Below are 24,852 nucleotides of genomic sequence, written 5' to 3'. Positions count from 1 at the left end.
CCCTGTCTCGAAAAACCAAACCAAAAAAAAAAAAAAAAAAATTGTCTCACAATAGAGTTCCCTATGTCCTCATCCAGTTTTATTTATAAGTACATAGGTAATATCTAAGAAACCAGTATTATTAAACTTCAGGTTTAATAAGGTTTCACTAATTTACAGTTATGTCTTTTCTATACCAGGAACCAACCAAGAATACTGCCCTAAATATTTTGTTCTCTTCTGGTTTGAGACAGTTACTGTTTTTCAGGAATTGATAGTTTTACATCCTTATCTTGAGGCAGCAGAAGTGAAATTGACAGTAGGCCTAGCTTGAGCATATGGGACCTCAAAATCTAGCCCCACAGTGGCTGGCACACTTCTTCCAACAAGACCACACCCACTCCAGCAAGGCACAACTAATAGTCTATGGGGGACATTCCTATTCAAATCACCATACCTTACAAAAATCAAAAATGTAAGTTAAAATATTTCCAATATTCAGCACAGAATAAACATTCACATTCTAAAAGGGAGGAAGGGGACATATGGGAAACTGGATAAAAGTGGGACCAAAACTCAGCAGGGCAAACATCAAATCTTAGCAGCTAGCATCTGAGGAACTTGTCTTAATTTGGCCTCCACCAGGATTGGCAGATCCACCTTCCAGTTTAGCCTCTCCAGCACACAACAGCTTTTGTTTGTTTGGGGTGGGGTGGGGTGAGGTGGGAAAACAGTCCATTGTGCAGTTCAGTCACCCTGGCAGATGTACAAGGCAGCTGGTCACATTGACTCCACAGTCAGGAAGCAGATTAATGCTCCTAGATCTGCTGGCTTCCTCCTTTCCCTTTTCGATCAGGGCCCTCAGTAGGTAGAGCTGCCCACACCCAGAGCCAGTTTTCCATCCCTAGTTAATCCTCTAGAAACACCCTTACAGACATATCCAAAGGTGTGTCTTCTAGGCAACTAAATACTAAATTGACAGTAAAAATAAATTACCAAACATTCAGAAATAATTGGTCAGATTATTAGCATTCAAGAAGGATGAAAGATTTTCAGAAAAGGGGTGATCATATGCTACTAAACAAAATATGCTACAGGGCTTCTCCTAGAGTTGTTGAAGAGTTATGAAAATGTTTTTGTTTTAGTATAGATTCATAGTTCAAACATGCATTTAAAGATTATTTATTGTGTATACAATATTCTGCCTATATGTATGGCTACATGCCAGAATAGGGCACCAGATCTTATTCTAGATGGTTGTGAGCCACCATGTGGTTGCTGGGAATTGAACTCAGGACCTCTGGAAGAGCAACCAGTGCTCTTAACCATTGAGCCATCTCTCCAGCCCTCAAACATGCATTTAAATCTTTATTCATTCTATGTGTAGGAAGGCTCATTTATTTTTTATTTCTATGCATATAATCTGTTTTGATCCAGAGGTTTGTTGTCTCAGACATGATCTTGTCACATGGCCTTCACCAGAGTCCTCAAACTCATGGAAATTCCCCTGCCTCAGCCTCACCAGTGCTGAGACTGCAGTTGTGCAGTATTATAATCAACTTCATAATAGCATTTGTTGGAGACTGTTCTTTTTAACACCTGTGACAAAAAAATAATTGATTACTGTGGTGTGTGTATATGTAATAAAGAGTTCATACTCATATCTATTTCATTTGTATAGTTGTAGAACGTTCACTGACTTTTATATCTACCTTAGTTCCTTCCATGTACTTGGGATAGAATAGTGTATGCTCAAGGATATATATATATATATATCCTTTACTTCTGAAACCATCATAAGACGTTTTGACGCTTTAACAAGAGCAATGTCTCTGTATGCCAATATCACACTGCCTTGAAGATGCCAATAAATGTTAGTTTTTAAATATCAAAAATATTTAAATTAAATTTTATTCAAGACAAAATGGGGTTAATTTTAAAAGAAAAAGGGAAGCCTGGGACTGAGAACCGTTATTAGAATGAGGCTGCTGCTCCACCTTCATGAGAACACTCTGGACAGCAGGTACAAGGAAGACACAGCCTTACAGGTGAGAGGTGCCAGTACTGAAGTCACAGATTTAAGAAGAGATTCTCACAATTGGGCCCACAGAAAAGATGCAAAAGAACCCACACTGATCCATGTTTCACAGCTCAACTTTGTCCAAAGAGCAGAGACTCCATGAAGGAGAAACACAGTCACAAGCCAGACCTGACATGGTTAGGCTGGCGACCATGTCTACAGCATGGATGGTTCTAAAGGAGTGTCTGCCCACCATGGCCAATTGTTGAAATAGGGAGCGGCAGCGGGGCTGCGTCCCCAACACCCCGGCCGCTTGGCTAGCTCATGCCCGAAATAACAACACACAAACTGTATTCATTTAAGAACTGCTTGGCCCATGAACTCTAGCCCTTACAGGCTAATTCTCGCACCTGGACTAGCCCATTTCTAATGATGTGTGTAAGCACCCCAAGGTGCGCTTACCAGGAAGATTCTAGCCTCCGTCCATCCTGGGAGAGTGGAGCATGGTGTCTGTGCTCTGGAGAGCAGAGTCTCTCCGGGAGCAGAGCAGAGTCTGACCTCACTTCCTCTTCCACCCAGAATTCTATTCTGTTTATTCCTCCCACCAATGCTTTAACCTATGAGGCCAAGCAGTGTTGTGTTTATTACTTAACCAATGAAATCAACAGATTGATATATGACACTCCCACATCAGCCAATTCAGGACACAGCAGGAGATTGAAAGAAGTACCTTAGAATCAGAACCAGAGAATGTGGTCCCCATCACTGACCAGCAAATTACAGAAGCACAGAGCAAGTCCATCTGCAGTGAACACAGCCATAAAAGCAGGTCTGAGAGAAGGAAAGAGATAGAAAGAGGTGTGAACCTCAGGACAGGAATTCCCAGTGGGACAGCCAAGTGTCCACAGGAGGAAAGCAAGTGCAATCCAGAGTCACTACAATGTATAATTTTCACTAAGTTATAGGATGCCACCTCCAGAACAAATCACTCTACAAAGACAAAAGCCTCTGGGATCTGAATCCTTCCCTTCCTTCGTGGGGCTTTTGAAAATCAATGTTTTAATGTTAAATTCGCTAACTGTAGAAACTTCAATGTGTTGGTTGGTATCTCTAAGACGAAGACAGTATCTGACAGACCAGGTGTCCAGTGAGTGCTCACCAAATGGGCGAAGAATGAAAAATACACTTCAGTACTAACTGTAGGTTCTCCACAAGGCAATGGGTCTAGTTCCGAGGCTAGTGTTACTATGGAAGTTCAATATGAAGTAAGTTCATATACATTAAATATTAAAATATGATATGTGAATATAAGCTTGAAATTTTTTGAAACATGAAAACACGACCCTTAAATTTCAGTCTCTACTGGTTGGTTGGCAAATACGAGATGCAAGTTTGTGAACTCGGGGTGAGGGCAATGATTACTGTTACTAATGACTAAATTTCTAAGAAAGAAATCAGATTCCCTAAGAAAAGCAGATAGTGACCATTGGCAAACTGTCCTTAACGAGGAAAGGGGGAATGGTGTCTTTTCAAGTACAAGGCTGAGCTTAATCCCCAAAGCCCATGTGGACATGCTCTGTCTAGTGGTGTGGATGTATAAACCCAGCACTGGGGAATGGGAGACAAAAACCCCTGAAGTTCACTGTCATTCTACCCCAATTGGTGAGCTCCAGGCAATGAGAGACCCAGCCTCAAAGAAAGTGAAAAGCTGTAGCACGATTAACAAAAACCCAGAGACAGAAATTGAGGTTCAACCTGAAAATCAGAAAAGCAAAATAGCCAGTCACTGGCTCTTAACCTCTACCTCAGTTCTAAATGATGATTCTGCCTCCAGGAATCCTCAGAATGAGACTGTCTCTTCCCATTTTATATTCCTCTGTAGGACTGGGATTAAAGGCGTGCACTACTACTGCCCGGTTTCTATGGCAAACTAGTGTTGCTACGGGGATTAAAGATACATATCACCACTATCTGATCTGTAAAGCTGACCAGCAGGGCTGATCTTCAGGCAAACTCTATTTATTAAAATACAAATGAAATAGCATTACAAACAGCATTGCTGGGAATGATACCCCAGATTGTCCCTGGGCCTCCACAGTCATGGGCATCCATACACACATGAACACATTTACACATATACTTACACAAGGTTAATCTTTTCTTTTTTTATTAAGAAAATTTTAATACACTTTTCTTATTTTACATAGCTATCCCCATTCCCACTCCCTCTCCTCTCACCTCACCCTTCCTCCCACCCCTCCCCCATCCACTCCTCAGAAACGGTAGGCTTCCCATGGGGAGTCAACAAAGTTTGACACTTCACTTCAAGGCAAGACCAAGCCCCCCCCCCCATATCTAGACTGATATTTCTCCATAGGGATGGGCTCCTAGATGCGAGTTCAAGCACTAGGGATAAATCCTGGTCCCACTGCCAGTGATACCACAGACTGCCCAAGCCTCATAACTGTCTTCCACATTCAGTGGACCTAGTTTGGTCCTATGCAGGTTCCCCTGCTTTCAGTCCAGAGTCAGTGAGATCTCACTAGCTCAGATCAGCTGTTTCTGTGAGTATCCCCATCATGGTGTTGACCCCTCCACTCATATCATTGCGCCTCATTCTCTTTAACTAGTTTCCGGTGGCTCAGCCCAGTACTTCACTGTAGATGTCTGTATCTGTTTACATCAGTTGCTGGATGAAGGATACAAGATCAACTCAAAGAAGAAAAAGAAAAATCAGTAGCCATCCTATATGCAAATGATAAAGGGCAGAGAAAAAAATCAGAGAAACACCACCACTTACAATAGCCACAAAAAACATAAAATATCTTGGGGTAACACTAACCAACAAAGTGAAAGACCTGTACGACAAGAAATTTAAATCTTTGAAGAAAGAAATTACGGAAGATAGCATAAAGTGGAAAGATCTCCCACACCTTGGATAGGTAGGGTCAACATAGTAAAAACGGTAATCCTATGAAAAGCGATCAACAGATTCAATACAATCCCCATCAAAATCCCAACACAATTCTTCACAGACCTCAAAAGAACAATACTCAACTTCATATGGAAAAACCTAGAGTAGCCAAAACAATCCTCTACTATAAAAGATTCCGGAGGCATCACCATCCCTGACATCAAGCTCTAATATAGAGCCACAGCAATGAAGGTTAAAAATTTTTGAGTGCATGTTAGCCTTTCAGTCACTAGAGGGGAGTGTTGTTTCAGACGAACTCAGCCAACTCTTGCAGATAGCAAAAAGTGCCAACAGGAAACCAACCATCAGAGACTCAAAGTTGTTTATTTGCAAGGTGAACAGCTAAAAAGTAGATAACAAGGGATGGAAAAATGCTGTAACAGGAAAGGGTTACTGAAACTTAATTAAGGTGAAGAAGAGACACTGTGGGCATTCTCAGTAAGCTCTGGAACCTGGGGAGATGGCTCAGTAAATAAGAGTTGCTAGCCATTAAAACATGAAGACCTGAATTGAGATTTCCCAACACCTGAGTAAAAACCTAGCTGCTGTGCTATTACCCCAGTGTTTGGGTGTGGGGAGAGAGTCCCCAGGAGTCACAGTGTTGAAATCTGACCTCCATGCAAACACACACACACACACACACACACACGCACGCACGCACGCACGCGCGCGCACACACACACACAAGCGCACACGGTGGGACGCGGGAGATTATATAAACATTAATATTTAATTAATATTACAAATTAATAGAGTTTAATTTATGAGTCTATTAGTAAATAGACATTTTTTACTTAACTATAGGATGGCATTATTTTCTTTGATGAATGAATTCTGAAATGCTCTTAAATTTTTTATACTAGAATTTCACTCGGTGCTGGAAAAGTGAATTTAGTGTGTACTCTCATCCATGTGGTTGCTTGCTTTTACATCCAAGAATGACGTCAGCTGTTGTTAAACTTTTAAACTGACATTATCCTAGAAAAATACTTTCCCAATATGAATTTGGAATTGGTTCAAAGTAAATAAGGCAATATGAATATGAAGAGGACTTAAAACGCAAGCTCATCCCTATTCTTTTCCAGCTGTGGGTCTCATTGTTAAGTAAAACAAATACAAAAAGAATTCAATGGTAGCCAAACGTGATTAGAAATCAGCATTGTTCGCCCTTACTTTTCTTCAGTGTCAGACGTGGAACCGGTTGAGCGCTTTATAGAGTAGGACGCGGGAAGTGCCCCGGAGCTAGTGAGTGTGGCCGAGGGGGCGTTGCGCCAGGTGATCCCGGCCGACACCGCCCTTAGCCTGCCCACGCGCGGCACCGCCCCTCGGGCTCTCAGCCGCGGGTGGAGCCTCGCGCAGCGTCGGGCGGCGCCTGCAGAGACCCCGCAGCCGGGCGCGGGCGACGGCGGGTGATGGAGAGCAGAGCCCGAGCCCGCGCCGTCGCCCCGCGCGCGCCGCTTCCCCGCACCTGAACCAGGAGACCCTCGCCCCGCGAGCCTTTCCGCGGCCCCGCTACTCTGGCCGGCATGTGGCCGCCGGGTCGCTCCGCCGAAACGCGCAGCAACTTGTCAAGCACTGCGGAGGACTGCGGCTCGGTGTCCGTGGCCTTCCCCATTACCATGATGGTCACCGGCTTCGTGGGAAACGCGCTGGCCATGCTGCTAGTGTCGCGCAGCTACCGGCGCCGCGAGAGCAAGCGCAAGAAGTCTTTCCTGCTGTGCATTGGATGGCTGGCGCTCACCGACTTGGTAGGGCAGCTCTTGACTAGCCCGGTGGTCATCCTCGTGTACCTGTCTCAGCGGCGCTGGGAGCATCTCGATCCGTCAGGGCGCTTATGCACCTTCTTCGGGCTGGCCATGACGGTGTTCGGGCTGTCTTCGCTCCTGGTGGCCAGTGCCATGGCCGTGGAGCGTGCGCTGGCCATCCGCGCGCCGCACTGGTACGCCAGCCACATGAAGACTCGCGCTACGCGCGCGGTGCTGCTAGGCGTGTGGCTGGCGGTGCTCGCCTTCGCACTGCTGCCGGTGCTGGGGGTGGGCCGCTACAGCGTGCAGTGGCCCGGCACGTGGTGCTTCATTAGCACCGGGCCCACGGGCAACGAGACCGACCCTGCGCGCGAGCCGGGCAGCGTGGCCTTCGCCTCCGCCTTTGCATGCCTGGGGCTGCTGTCTCTGATAGTCACCTTTGCCTGCAACCTGGCGACCATCAAAGCCCTAGTATCCCGCTGCCGGGCCAAAGCCGCCGCCTCGCAGTCCAGCGCCCAGTGGGGCCGGATTACCACCGAGACCGCCATCCAACTCATGGGAATCATGTGTGTGCTGTCTGTCTGCTGGTCTCCACTATTGGTAAGTTTTTGTGAGGGTGGGGCGTTAGTAGCGATAAGCGCTAAATGGAAACTTTTGAAAGTGTGTGGCACCCCGAGTGCTGGCCAGGCCGCTGCTCCTGCAGCTTCGGGTTGCAGCCTCCAGCCGAGCGTCTCAGCCGCTTGTGGAGCTTGCAAGTGCCAGCCTGCCCGGACCTTCCAGGCGCACATGAAAGTGTGGACAACCTGGGCGCAGGAGTCTATAGGGCCGTCTCAGGGCCAGTGAAGCCTGACGTTTGCTCCCTGCGTTATGAACACGGATGTGATAACAACTTTAGTCGAACGACCCGTGTTTTAGTTCTAATCCCGAACTTGATTTTCTGCTGCAAAAGGAAGTTCAGTACCCAAGAGCCTGGCAGGTTCCCGCTCTTAGGGCTTCAGCCGCGCCGCCGCCCCTCCACTCAGCAGCTAACCTTGGCACCTTGTAGTTCTGCGCAGACGCTAAAGGTCCTTCCTCAGTTAGCTATTGTCTGTGGGGAAGACTGGGAAGGCTTAGTCGCCTCTACCTCTGGAAAGCCAGTAGACAGTGTGTACACCGCAGTGGAGGACTCTCAGCCCAGTAACACCCTCCCTTTGGCGAGCTATCACTGGGGTCTTGTGCTCCTAAGGGCAAGTCTATGTGATCCAAGAGTCAGAGGTTAAGGATGCCTCAGTCCCTGGCTCCCCACACCGTCCATCAAAGAACCAGCCAGAGGAAGCGGTGCTTCCGCATGATCCCTATCCCTTACTCTCACATGGTGTTTTTGAGGTTTTCTTCTGGGGCACTTGTAGCTAGAAACTTCTGTGGTTAAGGGCGGTTTGCTAATTCGCAAAGAATGGATGCTTACTTAGGATGCAGGCAACCTGACTTAACAGATGACCAGAGCAGCAGCCCCGCGGTGTGGGCAATTGCTGCCCATCACACACACACACACACACACACACACACACACACACACGTACAGCTTTTCACAAAGTTAGCACGCCACTTATCACATATGTACAGTTCAGTGAAGTCAGGGACGTCATATTGCTGTGCAACCTGATGTTAGATCTCCCTTGAAACAGCTCTGTGGTTCTTCTTTTCCTCCACCCTCCCTGATCCCTGATCTTGACAAAGCAAGCCTTTGAGAATCCCATGGTGACTGTCAGGGAGCCTGTGCAGACAAGGCAGTGCTGCTGGGACCTAACTGGCCACAAGTGGCTGAGTGGTCACTGTTCTGGAGCTGGAACACAGGCTGATGTCATCATCGTGTTTACCAGAACCAGCACCAATTTTAGACATTTACTGACTTGGTTGAGGAATGAGGTGTAGGTGGCCAAGCAGAGGAAGACGAAGATCCGAGAATAAACACTTCACTGAAGTTTAAAGCATGGCTTTAAAGGCAAACAGTTTTCCAACCTATCACAACTGTCCGGAGTCAGGAATCCCGCCCTATGGTCCAGTGCATAGAGATGCCGTTTACACACAAGAATGGGGTGGCTGGCCACAGGACGATCCGAAGTGTTAGCATTTTAGCTAACACTTTAAAAGTTCATTTCTCACAAAACGATTTAATTGAATTCAACATGAGATCATACCAGAGGAGAAACTCAGTTTTGAAACAGGCAATTTTGTGTACTTCTGTATGTGATGTGTAGTACGCACTCACATGTATGTGAGTGAGGGCACACGCGTGGCGGTGTGCCCAGGCACTGTTCGGTGCCTTTGCTTGTGGAGGCCAGAGGCTGATGTCATCTTCTCTGGTCATGTTTCACCTTATATGTGAAGCAGGGTCTCTCGCTGGTTAGTTCAGCTTGCTGACTCCTCTGCCTACCGTGCAACCAGTTATCTGGATGTTGGTGGTCCAAACTCTGGTCCTCACCTCATGCTCTGACAAGTGCTTTTCCCACACAACCATCCTCCCTGTCCTAGAATAGACGCAGAAAAACAAAAAAATCATTTACATTTCTTTGGTGTAACATTAAAATATCTATCAGCACAGTGTCCGAAAGAGCTGTGGTACAAATTTAGAGTTTTTGGTAGGCGAGGGGGTTACAAGAACCCCATAATCTGTATTTTCACCTGCACCTGTCACCCTAAGAAGCCGTCTGCGTATTTTCTAATGATGAGTAAAATGTGGGATTCTTATTGTCTTTAGAGAAGTTGTTCATACGATACTGATCTAGTTACCCCTATTCTATCTGTCTGTAAGTTTATCTTGTTTTGAAGCTTCTCTGATAGTAATCGCTACTGTTACAGAACAGAGTAGAAGCAGCACCTTGTAGGGAAAGAATGAACAGGAAAGAATGTCCCCCTCCAGGGCAAGGCGCAGTTGCTGTTCCTTACCACCACACACATCCTAGGGGAGGACAGAGCTTCTCCCACCTAGAAGCTTTGCAGATTACGAGACGTGAAGCTGTCAAGGTGATGAAATCAGTAAGAAGTGGCCTGCTGGGTAACGGGGCTGCGTTTAGTCTGTATTAGTGGGCATCAAACTGTTATTTCGTTGGCATCAGCCACTTGACTCGGCGACCTCTTGACTGATTACGATTCTTTAAAAATCTTTCGTGAGCCCTGCCCACCAAGTAGTCCAGTGATTTGACATGATCCTCAGATTCCTAGACACAGGAACCCTTAGGATGCTGTTCAGACAAGGCCAGGAAGACACTTTATATTTTTGTAGCCTGATATCCCCCAAAGAAATGTGACCAATACTGCAGCCACTAAAGAACAATAAACCCAAAGCTACAGATGCTATGAAGGATGAGGTCTGATGGGCAAGCAGCTGCTCATCCTCAGCCTTGGGGCCGGACACAGAAGCCTGGAAGTGTTTGTCCTCATTCCTGAATTAGCCACACTGCTGCTCGGTGTCCACACATCCTCAGGAATACTTCAGTAGAGATGTATTTTAACTGGCATTTGTTTTAATAAGATATAAGAGATATTTGACTTAGTAGATTATTTTAGGTGGCAATATGATTCTACAGCATGTAAAAATATTATGCCAACCCCAAATTATCTCTACTTGTAGATCCTGCCATGTTTGGATGGTGCACAAGAAGAAACAAAGATTCAGATATGCACCTTAGGAAGATTTGGCTATAATTTGTTTTATGAAGTGAAAGTACTCAAAATTCATTACATTTTAGGGTATACTTCAATATAATATACTGTTTGGTTCTCTCTTTCCCTCCCCCATCTTTCTTTCTTATTCTGAGCACTGGTATGTGTGTTTATCTCTCTCTCTCTTTCTCTCTGTGTGTGTATCTCCGTGTGTGTGTGTGTGTGTGTGTGTGTGTGTGTGTATTTGTGTGTGCAGGCAGAACACCCATACACCTAAGTTGTTTTTTTTTTTTCCTCAGAGAAGTAAAATTCCACACTTATGGGTGAAACAACTAAAAAACCACGATGCAGGATAGGCAGGAAATTCATGCCTTTGACTTTCAGAGGTCCCATGGCATGGCTTAATCTCGTGCTGACTTTAGTGTGTTCAGAGCACAGACAGTGAGGACGGTGTGCACAGTAGATCAAGGGGATGCATGTAAAATCTCCCCAGACCCAAACTTACTAGTTTGTACCCAGATGACAGAATGAAGACCCCCCCTTGGGTGACAAGTAGCAGAACCCCGTGTGTGGAGATTGCGAAAATTACCAGCAGGACTCTGGCGTGTGGATATACACGGGCTGGAGATGGTGAGGCCAGCTCCCACTTTATTGTTAGGATAGACTGAGCGGGAAGGCTGGTTAGCTAAAGGAAAAGAAGATCCTGCTTCCTGGATGGAATCCCATGCGTTGTTGCAGGGGTTTATGAGCAGTCTGAGTGCTCTAAGACTGTCCCCAGCTCCTGCAACACCAAAATTCAGTGACCATCTTCCATGGAATTAGAACCAGAGTTGTGACCCACCCAGGACACCACATCTGACTTTACTTTCGGTTTTGGTTGTGGTTTGCTTGCTGCTTGTTTGCCTGAAGCCTGGGATTTCTAGCCTTAACCACAGCATGGGAAGCCTTGTGCCTTCTGATGTGCAATGCACAGAGGTGGCCCTTCTCGGGGCTGAGTGCTTTCGTTTGGGAGAATCACCGTTCAGTGCATCCAGGTTTGCAGTTTGGACAAGGGACAGTTGGGTTCCATGCTGTGCTGATGGGGCTGAGTACATAGGAGGGAGGGGGTTCTCTGAATGTTGCAGCTTGAGGCCAATAAAAGCAAAAGATTGAGATAAATCAGAACTAAAAGATGTAGACATCTAAATTTGGGGTTTGTGAGAACGCAACAACTCAGTGCTCCTTGAACATCTGAGGGGAGTCGGGTGGCCCACAGAATGCAGAGCTGTGAGCCACCAGCCTTTCTCACCAAAGCTGCAAAGGTCAGCCACACAGGGCTAAAAGTCAGGAACATGCCTGGGGCTGCTCTGCGGTGCTGCAGGGTTTTGTGGTAGCATCTAGGGCAGAGCTTCCCTTCTCGGCCCTTAACACTGCCCTCCAGGGCAGTAGGAAGTCATCCAAACTTTCAGCAGGTGCGGTGTTTTATAACCATGCAGGGTGTCTAACTTTATGTCTCCATCTGGGCTCTGAGGCTGCCTCCTCCCTCCCATGATTCCTCATCCTGGAGGTAACAGGGCAGACTAGACCGTCCTCCCACCAGCCATGGCGCTTAAACTCCCACTTTCTCCCTGAGATGCCGACTTCCATAGATAAAGATGGCAAGCAGTTTTCCCGAGGTGGCGACCTAAGTAGGTATACCACAGTAATGCAGGAATGCAATCATTCCCCCTTTCAAGATGCAGCAGAAGGACCACATGCGGCTTCTTCAGTGGGGCACGTGGGGGTAGCTGGAGAACTTGCCTGCTGCTATCTTCACATAGAGCCCCGTCCTCTGCTTTTCCACCTGTCGCCCACTCCACAGATCCTCTCGGGCTGCGGATCCAGCCAGTGAGAGGCCGCCATTAAAGGAGCTCTCCCCTTTCTTGGTTTCATGCTCTTCCTCGGCACATTTCAGGCAAGTGATTGGCACTTACCTGTAGGACTATTTTCCTTCCTTTCTTTCTTTACCTTGAAACAGGGATAAGAATGCCAGCCCATTTTACAGGATTGTAATGAAAAGCGTGTGAAAATAGCGGACATACAGTGCATGGTGCTTTATTCTGAGCCTGGCAAGCTGGTGGCTTTCTTCCATAAAGGATGTCACCACGATGTCTCACTGAATGACAACATTCACTTCAATCTCCTGCCTTCTAGGACATCATCCTCACTGTTATTGTTGCAAACCTGAAAATATGGAGTTTGTGTTTTACAACTCAAAACAAAACAGAAAACATGATAGAAAATCTAGCATTTCCAAAAAGAGACAAAAGTAAGAGAAACACCGAATTCTGAGCACCCATGCTGCATATAAAGTAAGAGACGCGCCGAATTCTGTGCACACATGTGATGTGGGAGTGATTTCTTTCTAATCTGTTGCTTTCATTGGTTAACTAATAAAGAAACTGCTTGGCCCTCTGATAGGGTAGAATTTAGATAGGCGGAGTAAACAGAACAGAATGCTGGGAGAAAGAAGCAGATTCAGGCAGTCACTATGATTCTCCCACCAGACACAGGTTAAGATCTTCCCTGGTAAGACACCTTGTGGTGTTACAGGGATATCAGAAATGGGTTAGATCAGTATGTAAGAGCCAGCCAATAAAAGGCTGGAACTAACGGGCCAGGCAGTGTTTAAAAGAATACAGTTTCTGTGTAATTATTTCAGGGCATAAGCTGGCCATGCGGGAGCCGGGGCGGCCAGGACGCAACCCCGCAGCTCCTATTACAACACACATGTTGCATGTAAAGAGAAACACCGAATTCTGCACACATGTTGCAATGTGATCATGATCCCTTTCCTCTGGCTACATCCAGAGCTGACAACCCCTTTCATTCTCTCATCCCCGGACGGTTGTCAGGACCTCCCTTTCCTTAAAGCTTGCTCAAGTCCAGTTGCCTCTCTACTACCCTGTGCTCTCCTCATGCTTGTGAGAGCGGGAGGGTTCATCTGCAGCCCGTCCTCCCGCATCAGCAGCCCATCCTCCCCGTCAGCAGCCCATCCTCCCGGGTCAGCAGCCCGTCCTCCCGCGTCAGCAGCCCTTCTCTGGGGGCTTTTTTATAGTCAGGGATTCTTTTTCTCAGTATACATACCAATCCAAGTTCCCACTCCCTCCCCTCCTCCCAATCCCTCCACATATCCCCCGCCCCACCCCCATCCACTCTTCAGAGAGGGTAAGTCACATTGCTTTGGGGAAGGTCCAAGGCCTCCCTACTATATCTAGGTTGAGCAAGGCATTCACCCAAAGAGAATAGGTTCCCAAAAAGCCAGTGCATGCAGTAGGGATAAATCCTGGTGCCACTGCCAGTGACTCCTCAGTCCCCAGCCAGGCAACTGTCAACCACATTCAGAGGGACTAGATTGGTCCTATGCTTGTCTGGCTGGAGTTGGTGAGCTCCCGTTAGCTCGGATAGACTGTTTCAGTGAGTGTAACCATCATGGTCTTGACCTCTTTGCTCATACTTTTATTCTCCACACCCTTCAACTGACCCTTGGGAGCTCAGTCCAGTGCTCCAATGTGGGTCTCTGCCTCTCTTTTTATCCATTGCTGGCTGAAGGTTCTATGGATATTTAAAGTATTTATCAGTCTGAATGCAGGGCAAGGCCAGTTCGGCCCCCCTCTCCTTTATTGCTTAGGGTCTTAGCTGGGATTATCCTTGTTGATTCCTGGGAATTTCTCTCTAGTCAGGGATTCTTTACACAGAGACCTGACTTCACTTTGTGCAGCTGGCTGTTGTCTAGGCCAGGCTCTTGTGCAGACTTCTTGGGGTGGAGCCTGTAGAGATATCTCTGCAGATAGCCACAGGCAGCAAGGCCAAACTGAGCCTCTCTGCTGACTCAAAACCCAGAGCTGAATTAGCATGAGGCTTAAATCTAACCAAGTGTGGGGAGCTCGAGTTTTACTGTTTCTGGTGCTGACCAGGCACTTCCAGCACATGGTATCATTTGCAGAGCGGAGAAAGCATGTTCTGTGGCATGCTCAGATAGTCCCTGGATGGCAACCCAGAGGAGGGGCTCTTAGGGGTGGATCTCTTCACTAAGAGTTTACACACTGCTTCACCAGTGCAGACTTTATGTCAGTGAAGGACCAAAAGTGAAAAATAGAAGCAGACTTGATCATTTACCACCTAATTCTGGAAAAAAAAAAAAAAAGAGGGAGAGAGAGAGAGAAAGGAAAGGAAGGAAGGAAAGTGGTTATTAATTTATTTTGGCAAAATCCATGCCATAAAACACTCTGTGTTCATCAATTATTAATGGAAAAAATGCAGTTTTAAAAATGCACGCTCTGTTACTTTTGTAATGTTTCTGAAAAGTAGATTTCTTATGGTTGCCATGTCTTATGTGTCTCTCTGAAGACTGAGTGCATCTCACGGTTGAGGATATATTGCTGTCACTGCTGTGAGGCTTGCAAACTTGAAGCCAGATATCTTGGCTCGCACCTGAGACCCTAACACTTGGGAGGTGAAGGCAGGAGCATTATTGTGAGTTCCAAACCAGCCTGAGTTAAAAAGAAAAAACTGTAGTCTCTCTCAAAAAAACAAAAACAAGAAAATTCTCAAAATAAATAAGTAAGAAATAAACAGAAAATTTGGAGAGGAAAAAGAGGTACATGTTCAAATAGAAAATTTTGGGAGGGGGGGAAGAGGTACATTGTTCAAGTTGAGAATGAGAAATTTAAAAGACAAGATGCCTTGATGGGAATCCTCAAAATGGAGACTATCTTTGTGTATGAAATCCCCTGGTAACTCTTGCTGCCTGCTACTTTATCTGACCAGGCTCCTGGCAGATCACAGAGGTCTCATCTCCCCTGCAGCCCCAGGCCAGTGTACAGTGCAGGGGCCCACAGAAGCTCTCATCTATTTCCTTTGTCACACGTCGGAAGCTGCTTTATCACCAGTGAGACAAAATAGCCGTCCATTCTGACCTTCCCTTCAGTTCTGACCTTCTGTGTGTCCCTGCCATGGGCACAGTGTTGGGCACAAGGAGAAAATGTGTCAAGCGTATTTCTGAGGGAGAAGCAGTGAGGTCTACATGTCATGGACAAGGCTGCACAGTCTTTTATCCAGTCTCTCTGTGAGTATCTATGAACACTTACTACCCCCCCACACACACACTGATGGTTCTAGAGAGATACGCAGTCAGGAGGCTGCTTCCTATAGGCAAGGGTTAGGCAACTACCTATCTCTAGGAGGCATTATCATGCCATGGTCCCTGTAAAGACATTATGGTGTTCAAGTGCAATCTGCCCAACTCCATCATAGCCATGGTGGTAAGGGTAAGGTTCGCACATCATCTTTATTCAATTCATGAAGCTTTTGGTAGACTGCTATACTTATTCCTGTAACCTAGCACACTCAGCCTTGTAGGTCTTTGAGTAAGGCAGTGGTGTGAACTGAGGATGAAGGATACCCTGGTGCATTAGAGGCTGACATCATTGCCCTCAAGTCTGACGATAGAGAAATATAGAGAAAGCAATTAGAGAAATCCCTTTTCCCTTAAGAGCTTCTGTAAAAGATGAAAGGAGAGTCGTTTTGGCACAGTGTGGATGACAGGGGGGCGGAGCAGTGGGGAAACCAAGTCACGGAATGTCGAGACACATCGTGGTCAAGTTGGACCAATGGGGCAGGTACCTTGGCAGGTGGCTGTGGAGTTAGGAATGAGAATCCCCATTGCTTTCTGGGTAAGTTGTGTTTCCCCTTTGTTCCCAGAACTCAGGGAGACCACATAAAAAAGCCAAGCATCTCTTTGACCTCTTTCTGGGATATTCTTGGTGAAAATCAAGCTTTGCCTGAATGCCTTTCCTTAGACAGTGTTTGCTACTTTTCAAGAATAAAATGGAATGACCAGACTTGAGCACTGAGCCAGATGGTTTGCACAAAAGTTTCCAAACATCTTACAACCCCCACCAAGTGGTGGGCACCAATACCTGCAGTTCAAGAGATGCAAGGGAGCTAAGGTCAAGCTGGAAGGCCATGGCCAGCCTACTCAGCCAGCATGGACTTCCTGGGTTGTTCTTTCTGTTAGAAAAATCTCCTTTGCCCTAAACCAGCTGGGTCAGAATCTGCCCCCACCCTTGGATTTTGATACTATTCCTTGGTTTTATAGGACAAAGGTAACTTTTTCTTTTTATATTAAGAATCCTCATTTTAAAAATTGACAGTTCAGTCTCTGCAGCACTTGAACAAATTGTCAGTCATTCACATGTCTCCTAGCAACAAAACATCTGAGTGTGGACATGAAATTGGCGCTGCAGGATTAGTGAATCCCTAGCAGGTACTCCAATGCTTATGAGAGAAACAGAGGAACTTGGATACTTTAATTCAGAAAAACCAACTTTCCAAAAGAATGAAGAAGAGGAAGGAAGAGGAGGAGGAGGAGGAGGAGGAGGAGGAGGAGGAGGAGGAAAAGGGAGGGGAGGAAGAAGAGGAAGAGGAGGAGGGGGAGGAGGAAGAGGAGGAGGAGGAAGAGGAGGAGAAGCAATCATCTTAGAATTCTCAATGTGTGAAGTCCAGGAAAGCCAATATCAAACAAGCTGGTAATAAAAGAAATGACACATCAGAATATTAACTTTAAGATTTTGTATCAATTGGACTAAGAGTCAGGGTTAGGATTCTGACTGTGCTTCACAGTGGCCACCAAACACCTGAAAAGAACTCTGGTTTGCCGTGGCTCTTTCCTACTAGAACAGACCAGTGTTGCACAGTCCCAAATTAAAAAACAAAAACAAAAACAAGGTGATGTGTATAGTTAGTGTCTAAAATGAGATTATTTACATTTAGCTCAAATAAGCTAAAGACGATGTGGTTGTCATTGACTCACAAGGACCCCATCAAAGGTTGAGCAGGCAGAGAAAGCAGCCTCCCTAATGGCCTGGGGTAGAGCCCTCGGGTCACCTTCCAGGCCATCAATTGCTTTATGACCCTAGACAAAGATGCTCAGGCCCTAGGGTCTAGAGATGGCAGGGTGGCTTAGGTGGGGTTAGGATTCCAGTTGAAAGAACCCAAATCAGCTGTGATCTCACATTGAAAATACTGAGGGTGGCTGAAGAAGTGGGTAAAGGGTTTCTCCTGTACCACCCTCAGGCTCTTCTTAGCTGCCATTCAGGGAGATCTGACTTCAGGTAATTGCTGCACTTGTTGCTGTAGGTTGAGCAATTGGGGCATTGTATGGTAAGATGCAAAGACCTGACAGTGTGGGGTATAAAGACCAGCGCTTCCAGGGGGCAGCTGCTCCTTTTGAGAAGCGCATAGGGGACACACATTCCAGCCACCTAAACGCAGGACTCTGAGTCACATTCCCCAGTTTCTGGCAAGAAGGAAACGGACGCAGCTGGTTCAAACCGGAAAAATCCAAGAGCACTTCAGAGCAGAATCTTCCTTTGAGATAGAGAGGCGACCCAGACGAAGCCATAGCTTCTCATTCTCAGTCCCTTCTGGACACTGTAGATGTGACTTCAGAAGAGTACACTGTCTTCATTTTTAAAGTACATGGCTTTGTTTTCCCTACAAAGCTTTGGCACCCGAAGGTCACATGACTCTTGGGGATCCCCTCCCAAGAGGGGATCTTTCTGTGGGCAAGGCTTCCAGTTTGCAGGCATTCACACTGATTGTGTATTGCTACAAATATTGCTCCATCCTGCTGGTCCTACTGCACTGGGCATTCTCTGCCCGCCTGCTCCCGAAGCTGCTTACAAAATAACCACTCTAAGGCTTAATATTAGTTACATACTCTTTGGCCTATTAGCTTAGGCTTCTTATTAACTAACTCTTACATCTTAAATTAACCCATTTTAGTTATTTTGTATTTTACCATGAGGCTAATGGTTTGTCCTCACATCTTGCTTCTCGGGCAGCTGCATGTCTCCTGACTCTGCCTCTTTCTCCCTGCATTCAGTTTAGCGTTCCAGCCTAGCTATATTCCTTCCGGCCATAGGCCAAAATAGTTTCTTTATTATCCAATGGTAATAAAACATATTCATGGCATGCAAAGAGGAATCCCACATCAATTGTGTGTGAGTTGCTGTCCTACAGCCTGGTAGAGCAACCCCATGAACCTTCTGTTTGTAGAATTGTAGCCTCCACTGTGGGTCTCTGGAGAAACTTGAGGCTGTCATGAGACTGATATTATTCTCTCTAGTCACTTTTCATGAAATGGAGCTGAGAACTCACTCACTGTGACAGACGTGAGTGAAGGCACGCGACGTGGAGTGTAGGAAGTAAGACTTCTTGGGCCGAGCTTTCAGGGAAAATGTCTGTGAAAGTCATGTCTAAGCTGAGACCAAAAAGACTGGAAAGACTAAAGCATGATGGTCCATCTTCATTGTCAGATTGACTGGATTTGGAATCTTCTAGAAGACACAACTCTGAGTGTGTCTTTGAAGTGTTCCCAGAGTTTTTCCTGAAGAGGCAAGACCCGCTCTGAATGTGAGTGGCTCTCGCTTATGGACTGGAGTCCTGAACTGAATGAAAAGGAGAAACGAGGGAGTGATTGGCTGGCTAGCGCTCGCTTCCTGATGCCCTATGTGCTCCGGCCATCGTCCTTCCTACTGTGATGAACGGTGCCCTTAAATCATGAATCGAGATAAACCCGTCCCTGTCTTCCGTTGCTTTTATTGGGAATCAGAGCTCTAGGCTGGGGGAGCATTCTTCCTCAGTGCGTTCCAGAGGGAGAAAGCTACCACGACTGGACTGAGACCAAAGTGGAGGGCTCATTTCTACACCGCCTAAGAACTGAGAACCATTGGAAGGGTTGAAACCAGGAGATGGAGTTTAGGTGGCAGTAGTGGGGACCGGACTGCAGAAAGCAAGACTCGGGTAGTCAGAGCAGTGAGAAGGTGTCCAGGTGGTGGGGGTGACAGAAGCAGGGAGGCATGGAGTGGAGATGGCGTATACACAAGCGCTTGTGAGCAGTGAATTACCACAGCTCTTCAGCGCCTCTATCCCAGTCAGCTGACTGTGATTAGAGTTGAGCCTATGCCACCCCACTGGGCCTCTGAGGGAAGGTGGCCAGCTCTCCCCAAATGGCTTTCCCACTCCCTGAGAGCTCATGGGTGCTAAGCCTTTGGGTATTTGGTGTGTGTGTGTGTGTGTGTGTGTGTGTGTGTGTGTGTGTGTGTGTGTGTGTGTGTGTAGCAGGATGATGTTCCCCTTCTGAGGCCTGACTCAGAACAGTCCCTCAGAAACACGCAGGCTAGCACAGTTTACTTACAAAACATACTCTGTCCTAAGACACTTGTTCCTCCACATAAGGTCCAGACTAAGTGCATCTGCAAGCCAGACCTCAGCTGGAACTGTTCATTGCATCTGTGATTAAGCTAGCTGTCAGGATCACCCACTTTTTTCCAAGTGGGGAATGATTCACATGTTCGTATTCCATACATCTCGAATCAGGACTGTGAGACTGCAAACAACAGGAGCTATTGAGAACCACTTTAGGCAAACACGGCAAACTTAGGGGCCACGTCACAAGCTTGGCTCCAGGAACAGCAAGGGTTGTCAGTTGCTGAAGTGGCTGGAGACAGCCTTCCTCATGTATCTCTGACTTTGGTGCCTTGCCAAGGGTCCAAATCCGCAGTTTAGTCCCTGCTCTCAGGAGCCAACCTCAGCTTCGCTTACAGCTTCAAGTCTCTAGGCTTATATTTACCGTCTGCAAGTGGAGCTTTATTGTGTCCACAGCAATACAGTATTTCAGTGACTATGTCGTCTTTAAGCACCATTTAAACACCATAGACGCCCCCCTCTCTCTCCTTCTCCCTCCCGCCTTATGTTTTGCTCTTTGCCAGGAGACAGTTAGAGATGACAAAATGTCTCACTACCCCGCATCGTCTTCAAAGACTTGCATGAGTTTTGCAAAGCTATGACAAAGGGGTTCAGCTTGAGAATCCCCCTGAACTGAGTGGAGTTTATCAAGTGGTCAGCGGTGAGCCTCGAAATGCTCAAAACCAATCCTTAAGTGCCACAGAGAGGAGGTCAGTAAAGGAGAAAAGTTCTTGATTTTTCACAAAGAGAATCCTGTAGTCTGTATTCTCCTGATACGTTAGTGGTTGTGCCAAGGCCAGCGTTCTGGATGGCAGATTTTAAAACATTATTTGGGGATAGTGGCCTCCTCCAAGATTAGCCTGGATCCAAAAGTAAATTTCTTAACGTTAACTTTTGTTCTACACAAGACATGAGGGAAATTCTGAAGCTCTTCCCTCTGGCATCCTCTTCCAATTAAATTATGCTATTGATCAATGTCAGGAGACAGAAAAATCTGGCTTTAGAGCCCCAGTCTCCTCCCTGGACTCGGCTTTAGCTAGCAAACAATGGAATCTTGGGACGATGTGGGACTCAGGAGTCAGCAAGAAGCTGGAGGAGGCTGGGCTGCTGTTGACTGTGTAGGCTCCCCTGGCAGACAATGTTTGCCGCACACTGCTGATGAGCAAGCGTTCCTGAAGATTTGGGGTAGACATGGCCGTGCCAAGGGGTCAGCAGAAGCACCAGGCACCCTGCTTCTGTTTCTGGAATAGAGGAAAAGGAATTTCCTAAAGGGTGTTTATCACAATAATAGGATAATACTAGAGTTCTTTTCTACCACCGAGTCTATTACCAGGCTCAGAAACATTAGCAATGCACATACTACAATGCTAATGTTAGCAGAGGACCGTGAAGAGAGGCAAGGCAGGAAGAAAAGGCTCCTGTGTGCCCAGCGATTCTCTGTCAGGTTAAGGGAATTGCCTTTCATGGTATCTGATTTAACCTTCACAAAGACAAGTTCGGAGTTTCCATTCCCATGGTTTTCAGCTGTGCTCATGAAGTTTCAAATTACAGTCCTTTCTGGATCAAACGCACAGCAGTCAGTGGCCCAGACACTTCTGTACACCCTGTCTCATCAGTCCTTGTATGATTAGCTTGCTTAAACACTTCCAGATCACTTCATCAGGAAGAATACAGTGAAATAAAATCACAAAACCTGTCCAGTCCAGCAAGCCACCGTGATTAAAGACTTTCTGGGATATCCAGCAATTTGTTAACCGATGATAGTCTTAGCAACACAGGTTTCTCAGAAACGTATTTTGAAAATTCCTGTAGAGGGTGATGGAAGTTTTATCTATCAGTAGTCCGTTAAAAGGTTCCATTTCCACTGTGCCATGCCTTTAATCCCAGCACTCAGGAGGCAGAGGCAGGTGGATCTCTGTGAGTTCGAGGCCAGCCAGGTCTACAAGAGCTAGTTCCAGGATAGGTTCCAAAGGTACAGAGAAACCCTGTCTCGTGCCTCATTCATAAGACTTGTAGCTCTAAGAATAACACACATCTACACACACAGACATATGAACTCTTCCTCTTCCCAAATCCCCCAAACTATCAGCTGTTTTTCTTCCTCCTTCCGTAAGCAGGGGAGTGATTGGCATGCCCTCACCCTCTACTCCTTAGATGCAGGTGTATTTGCCTTGACAATGAAGAGAGTGCCTTCTGCTGGCCAGCGCTTGCTTTAGAGGGCCAGAACTACGCATGTTGGGCACAGCCTCTCTTTGTCTTGCCAACCACACCATGTATACAGATGAAGAAATAATTTTTCAATACTCAGGCACTTTTTCAGGTCACAAAGCTAAAAAAAAAAAAAAAAGGCAAAGCCGGCCTTCATATCAAACCTGTCTAGCTTTATTGCCTTTGCAATTAGCAAGCAAGCTACATAGATTCCTTCTTGTCAATATTCTTGTGTTTATCTGGCTCATTATAAAGTATAAATTGCTTAAGAGTGGAGCATAACTGATGATGTATCTGTGTGGCCATAGCAGCCACTCCATACCGTCTGTGGGATGAATGAAGAAGGGGGTTGCAACATCCTGAAAGGAGGCAAGGTTTAGAGTCAAAGATCATCGACACATCCCCGCTCGGAGTTTCACTTTATGGGGTGGTTTTTAATATTGGTATTAATTAATCCTGAAACATGGCAGCAATGCTGTCATCTTTTTAATTTTCTGACTAAACAGCATGCTTTAAGGCCTACACCCCATAACTGGTATTTAGTGACCCAAACCACAGCTTTTATGCCAAAGCACTAATTGGGCTTGCGCTAATGAATGAGCACGTTAACAATAGTATACTTTTTTTTTGTAGTGGTTATTAATGTTTCCAATATGTTACATGGAATCAAAGCTCTTAGAAAGACAAATATACCTTCAGGATAGATAAGCAGGGGAGAAACAATGTGACTTTTGTAACAGGGAGGACTTAATTAGAAGCAGCAGTGAGAACAATAGAAAACAGCTGTCCCAATGCCTGGAATCCACAGAATGAAAAATGAGGAGGAGGTCTGGAAAGGTGCTCTGGGGCTGGCAAAAGAGCGGGAGATTCAGTAACAGGGAACAATGAAGACAGCAGATGGAGAGTGGTTCCCGGCAGAGGCTGACAAGGTTCGCTCTATGATTCTCAGAGGCTGAGAGGGTTAGCTCTATGTTGCTCTAGTCACTATCTGCTGCAATCATGGCCTTCTATGGGCAGAGGGTAGCTAGCATAGGCGTCTCGGCTAATCTCCCAAACTGAATAATCTGTGCTGGAAAGATGATTCATGGCACAAGAGCTTTGCTGTGCAAATTTGGGGATCTGCGGTTGACTCCTGTAGAAGGCCCAGTGTGACTGTGTGTCTACGACCCCAGGGATAGGGGTGGGGTTGGAGACAGGAGGATAGCTGAAGCTCTCCGGATACCAGCCGAGCCAAAGTGAGCAAGCTTCAGGTTCCGTGAAGGACCCTATCTCCTTAACAAGCTTCAGGTTCCGTAAAGGACTTTATCTCAATGGATAATGTAGAAACACACCCATGCTCGTGTAAGTGATCCTAATAAAACCCAGTGGGCCATTTAAATAAAACAACACGAAACTGGGTGGTGGTGGCACACACTCCTTTAATCCCAACACTTGGGAAGCAGAAACAGGCAGATCTCTGTTAGTTTGAGGCCAGCCTGATCTATAGAGCAAATTCCAGGACAGTCAGGGCTATAGAGAGACCCTGTCTCAAAAAATCAAAAACAAAAACAAAAAGACATGAAATTGGGGCAGAGACTTGTTAGGAAGAAGAAGGCCTGGAATGAATTGGTGAGAGAGGACAATGGATGAACTCAATAAAAATGCATTATGTACATATATGAGCTGTCAAGGATGAATTAAACTATTTGTAAAGGTTTTGAAAGTCGGGAATTCTTTCTTTCTTTCTCCTCTTCTTTTTTTAGACAGGTCTATTCTGTAGCCCTGGCTTTCCTGTAACTTTCTATATATTAGCCCTCTAGCCCACAGAGGTCTTCCTGTCTCTGTCTCCCAAGTGCTGCAATTCAAGACATGAACCACCACAGCCGACTACTTAGAGGATTTTGTTGCTATTGTTCATTAGTCAGTGTGTCATTCCTGACCTAAACACATCCCCATGACCAGGATACAAAAAAGCAGAATTCAAAACATCTCAGTACATGCTGAAATTAACATTCAGGTACATTGAAGACGAGTCTACCAGAAGGCTGAAATGCATGGCATAGCTCACATTAGTTGCTTGTATTCTATTCTATAAGTCTCTTTATATGAAATTCTGCTCGCGTAGGGTCAGATATGTCCAAATCTTCTATCCCCTAGTCCTGCAAAGCCATTCCTGAAAACACTGACACTACAACTTAAAACCAGTTCTCCAGAAGCACTGTTGTTGAGACAATAGCAAGGGCAGTTCTGTAATTGCCTGCTTAAGCTCTATCCTGAGAGGACAAGTACTGTGGGAAGAATGGATTGCAGAGTCCATCTCTAAGGAGAGAAAGAGACTCAGGTGATGGATCTTTGCTTTCATGGCGGGATCCTTGGGGAGTCAGAGTTTTGGAGAATAAGTGTCTCCCTCTTGTACCACCTTCTGTGTGAAGGCTATGTTGCTGCTGAACTAAATGATATTAACTCTAGTAAGCCAATGGACCAGAGAGAGACGCACCAAGACAGCAAACATAGATGAAGATTCACTGAAAATGCCCATCTTCTATGAAATATAGCATTTTAATCTTTCTTAAGTTTCTCAAGCCTGGTATAAAACCAAGTGCTGATCATAGTTTAAGTGATGTCTTAAAATCAGATTTACTGAATATTTCTCCTGAATATTAAACTTCATCAGGCGATGAAAGGAGACAGAGACAGAGAACCACATTGGAGCACCGGACTGAAATCTCAAGGTCCAAATCAGGAGCAGAAGGAGAGAGAGCACAAGCAAGGAACTTAGGACTGGGAGGGGTGCACCCATACACTGAGACAATGGGGATCGGGAACTCACCAAGGCCAGCTGGCCTGGGTCTGAAAAAGCCTGGGTCAAAACTGGTCTCGCTGAACATAGCGGACAAGGAGGACTACTGAGACCTCAAGAACAATGGCAACGGGTTTTTGATTCTACTGGACCTAGTGGTTTTGTGGGAGCCTAGGCAGTTTCGTGGATGCTCACCTTACTAGACCTGGATGGAGGTGGGTGGTCCTTGGACTTC

At 46.1% G+C, this 24,852-nt stretch overlaps 1 protein-coding gene across 2 annotated transcripts in view; it reads left to right on the top strand.

The window, feature by feature from the left end:
* Positions 1-6,131: 6,131 nt before the first annotated feature.
* The window catches only part of Ptger3 (prostaglandin E receptor 3), a 66,784-nt gene continuing 48,063 nt past the window's right edge, over positions 6,132-24,852 (top strand). Inside the window, exon 1 of one of the 2 annotated variants that reach the window (XM_050149501.1) lies at positions 6,132-7,318. In XM_050149501.1, the coding sequence (XP_050005458.1) occupies positions 6,500-7,318 (819 nt within the window). In that variant the 5' untranslated portion in view covers positions 6,132-6,499. The remainder of the gene's footprint in view (positions 7,319-24,852) is intronic. The other variant, XM_050149502.1, reaches the window with a different exon arrangement.

This window comes from Alexandromys fortis, unplaced genomic scaffold (assembly GCF_014885135.2).
Source record: "Alexandromys fortis isolate MF-2015 unplaced genomic scaffold, M_Fortis_MF-2015_v1.1 scaffold_68, whole genome shotgun sequence".
Classification (NCBI taxonomy): Eukaryota; Metazoa; Chordata; class Mammalia; order Rodentia; family Cricetidae; genus Alexandromys; species Alexandromys fortis.
The sequence above is the reverse complement of the archived record's forward strand: the minus strand, read 5'-3'. Positions and strand labels throughout refer to the sequence as shown.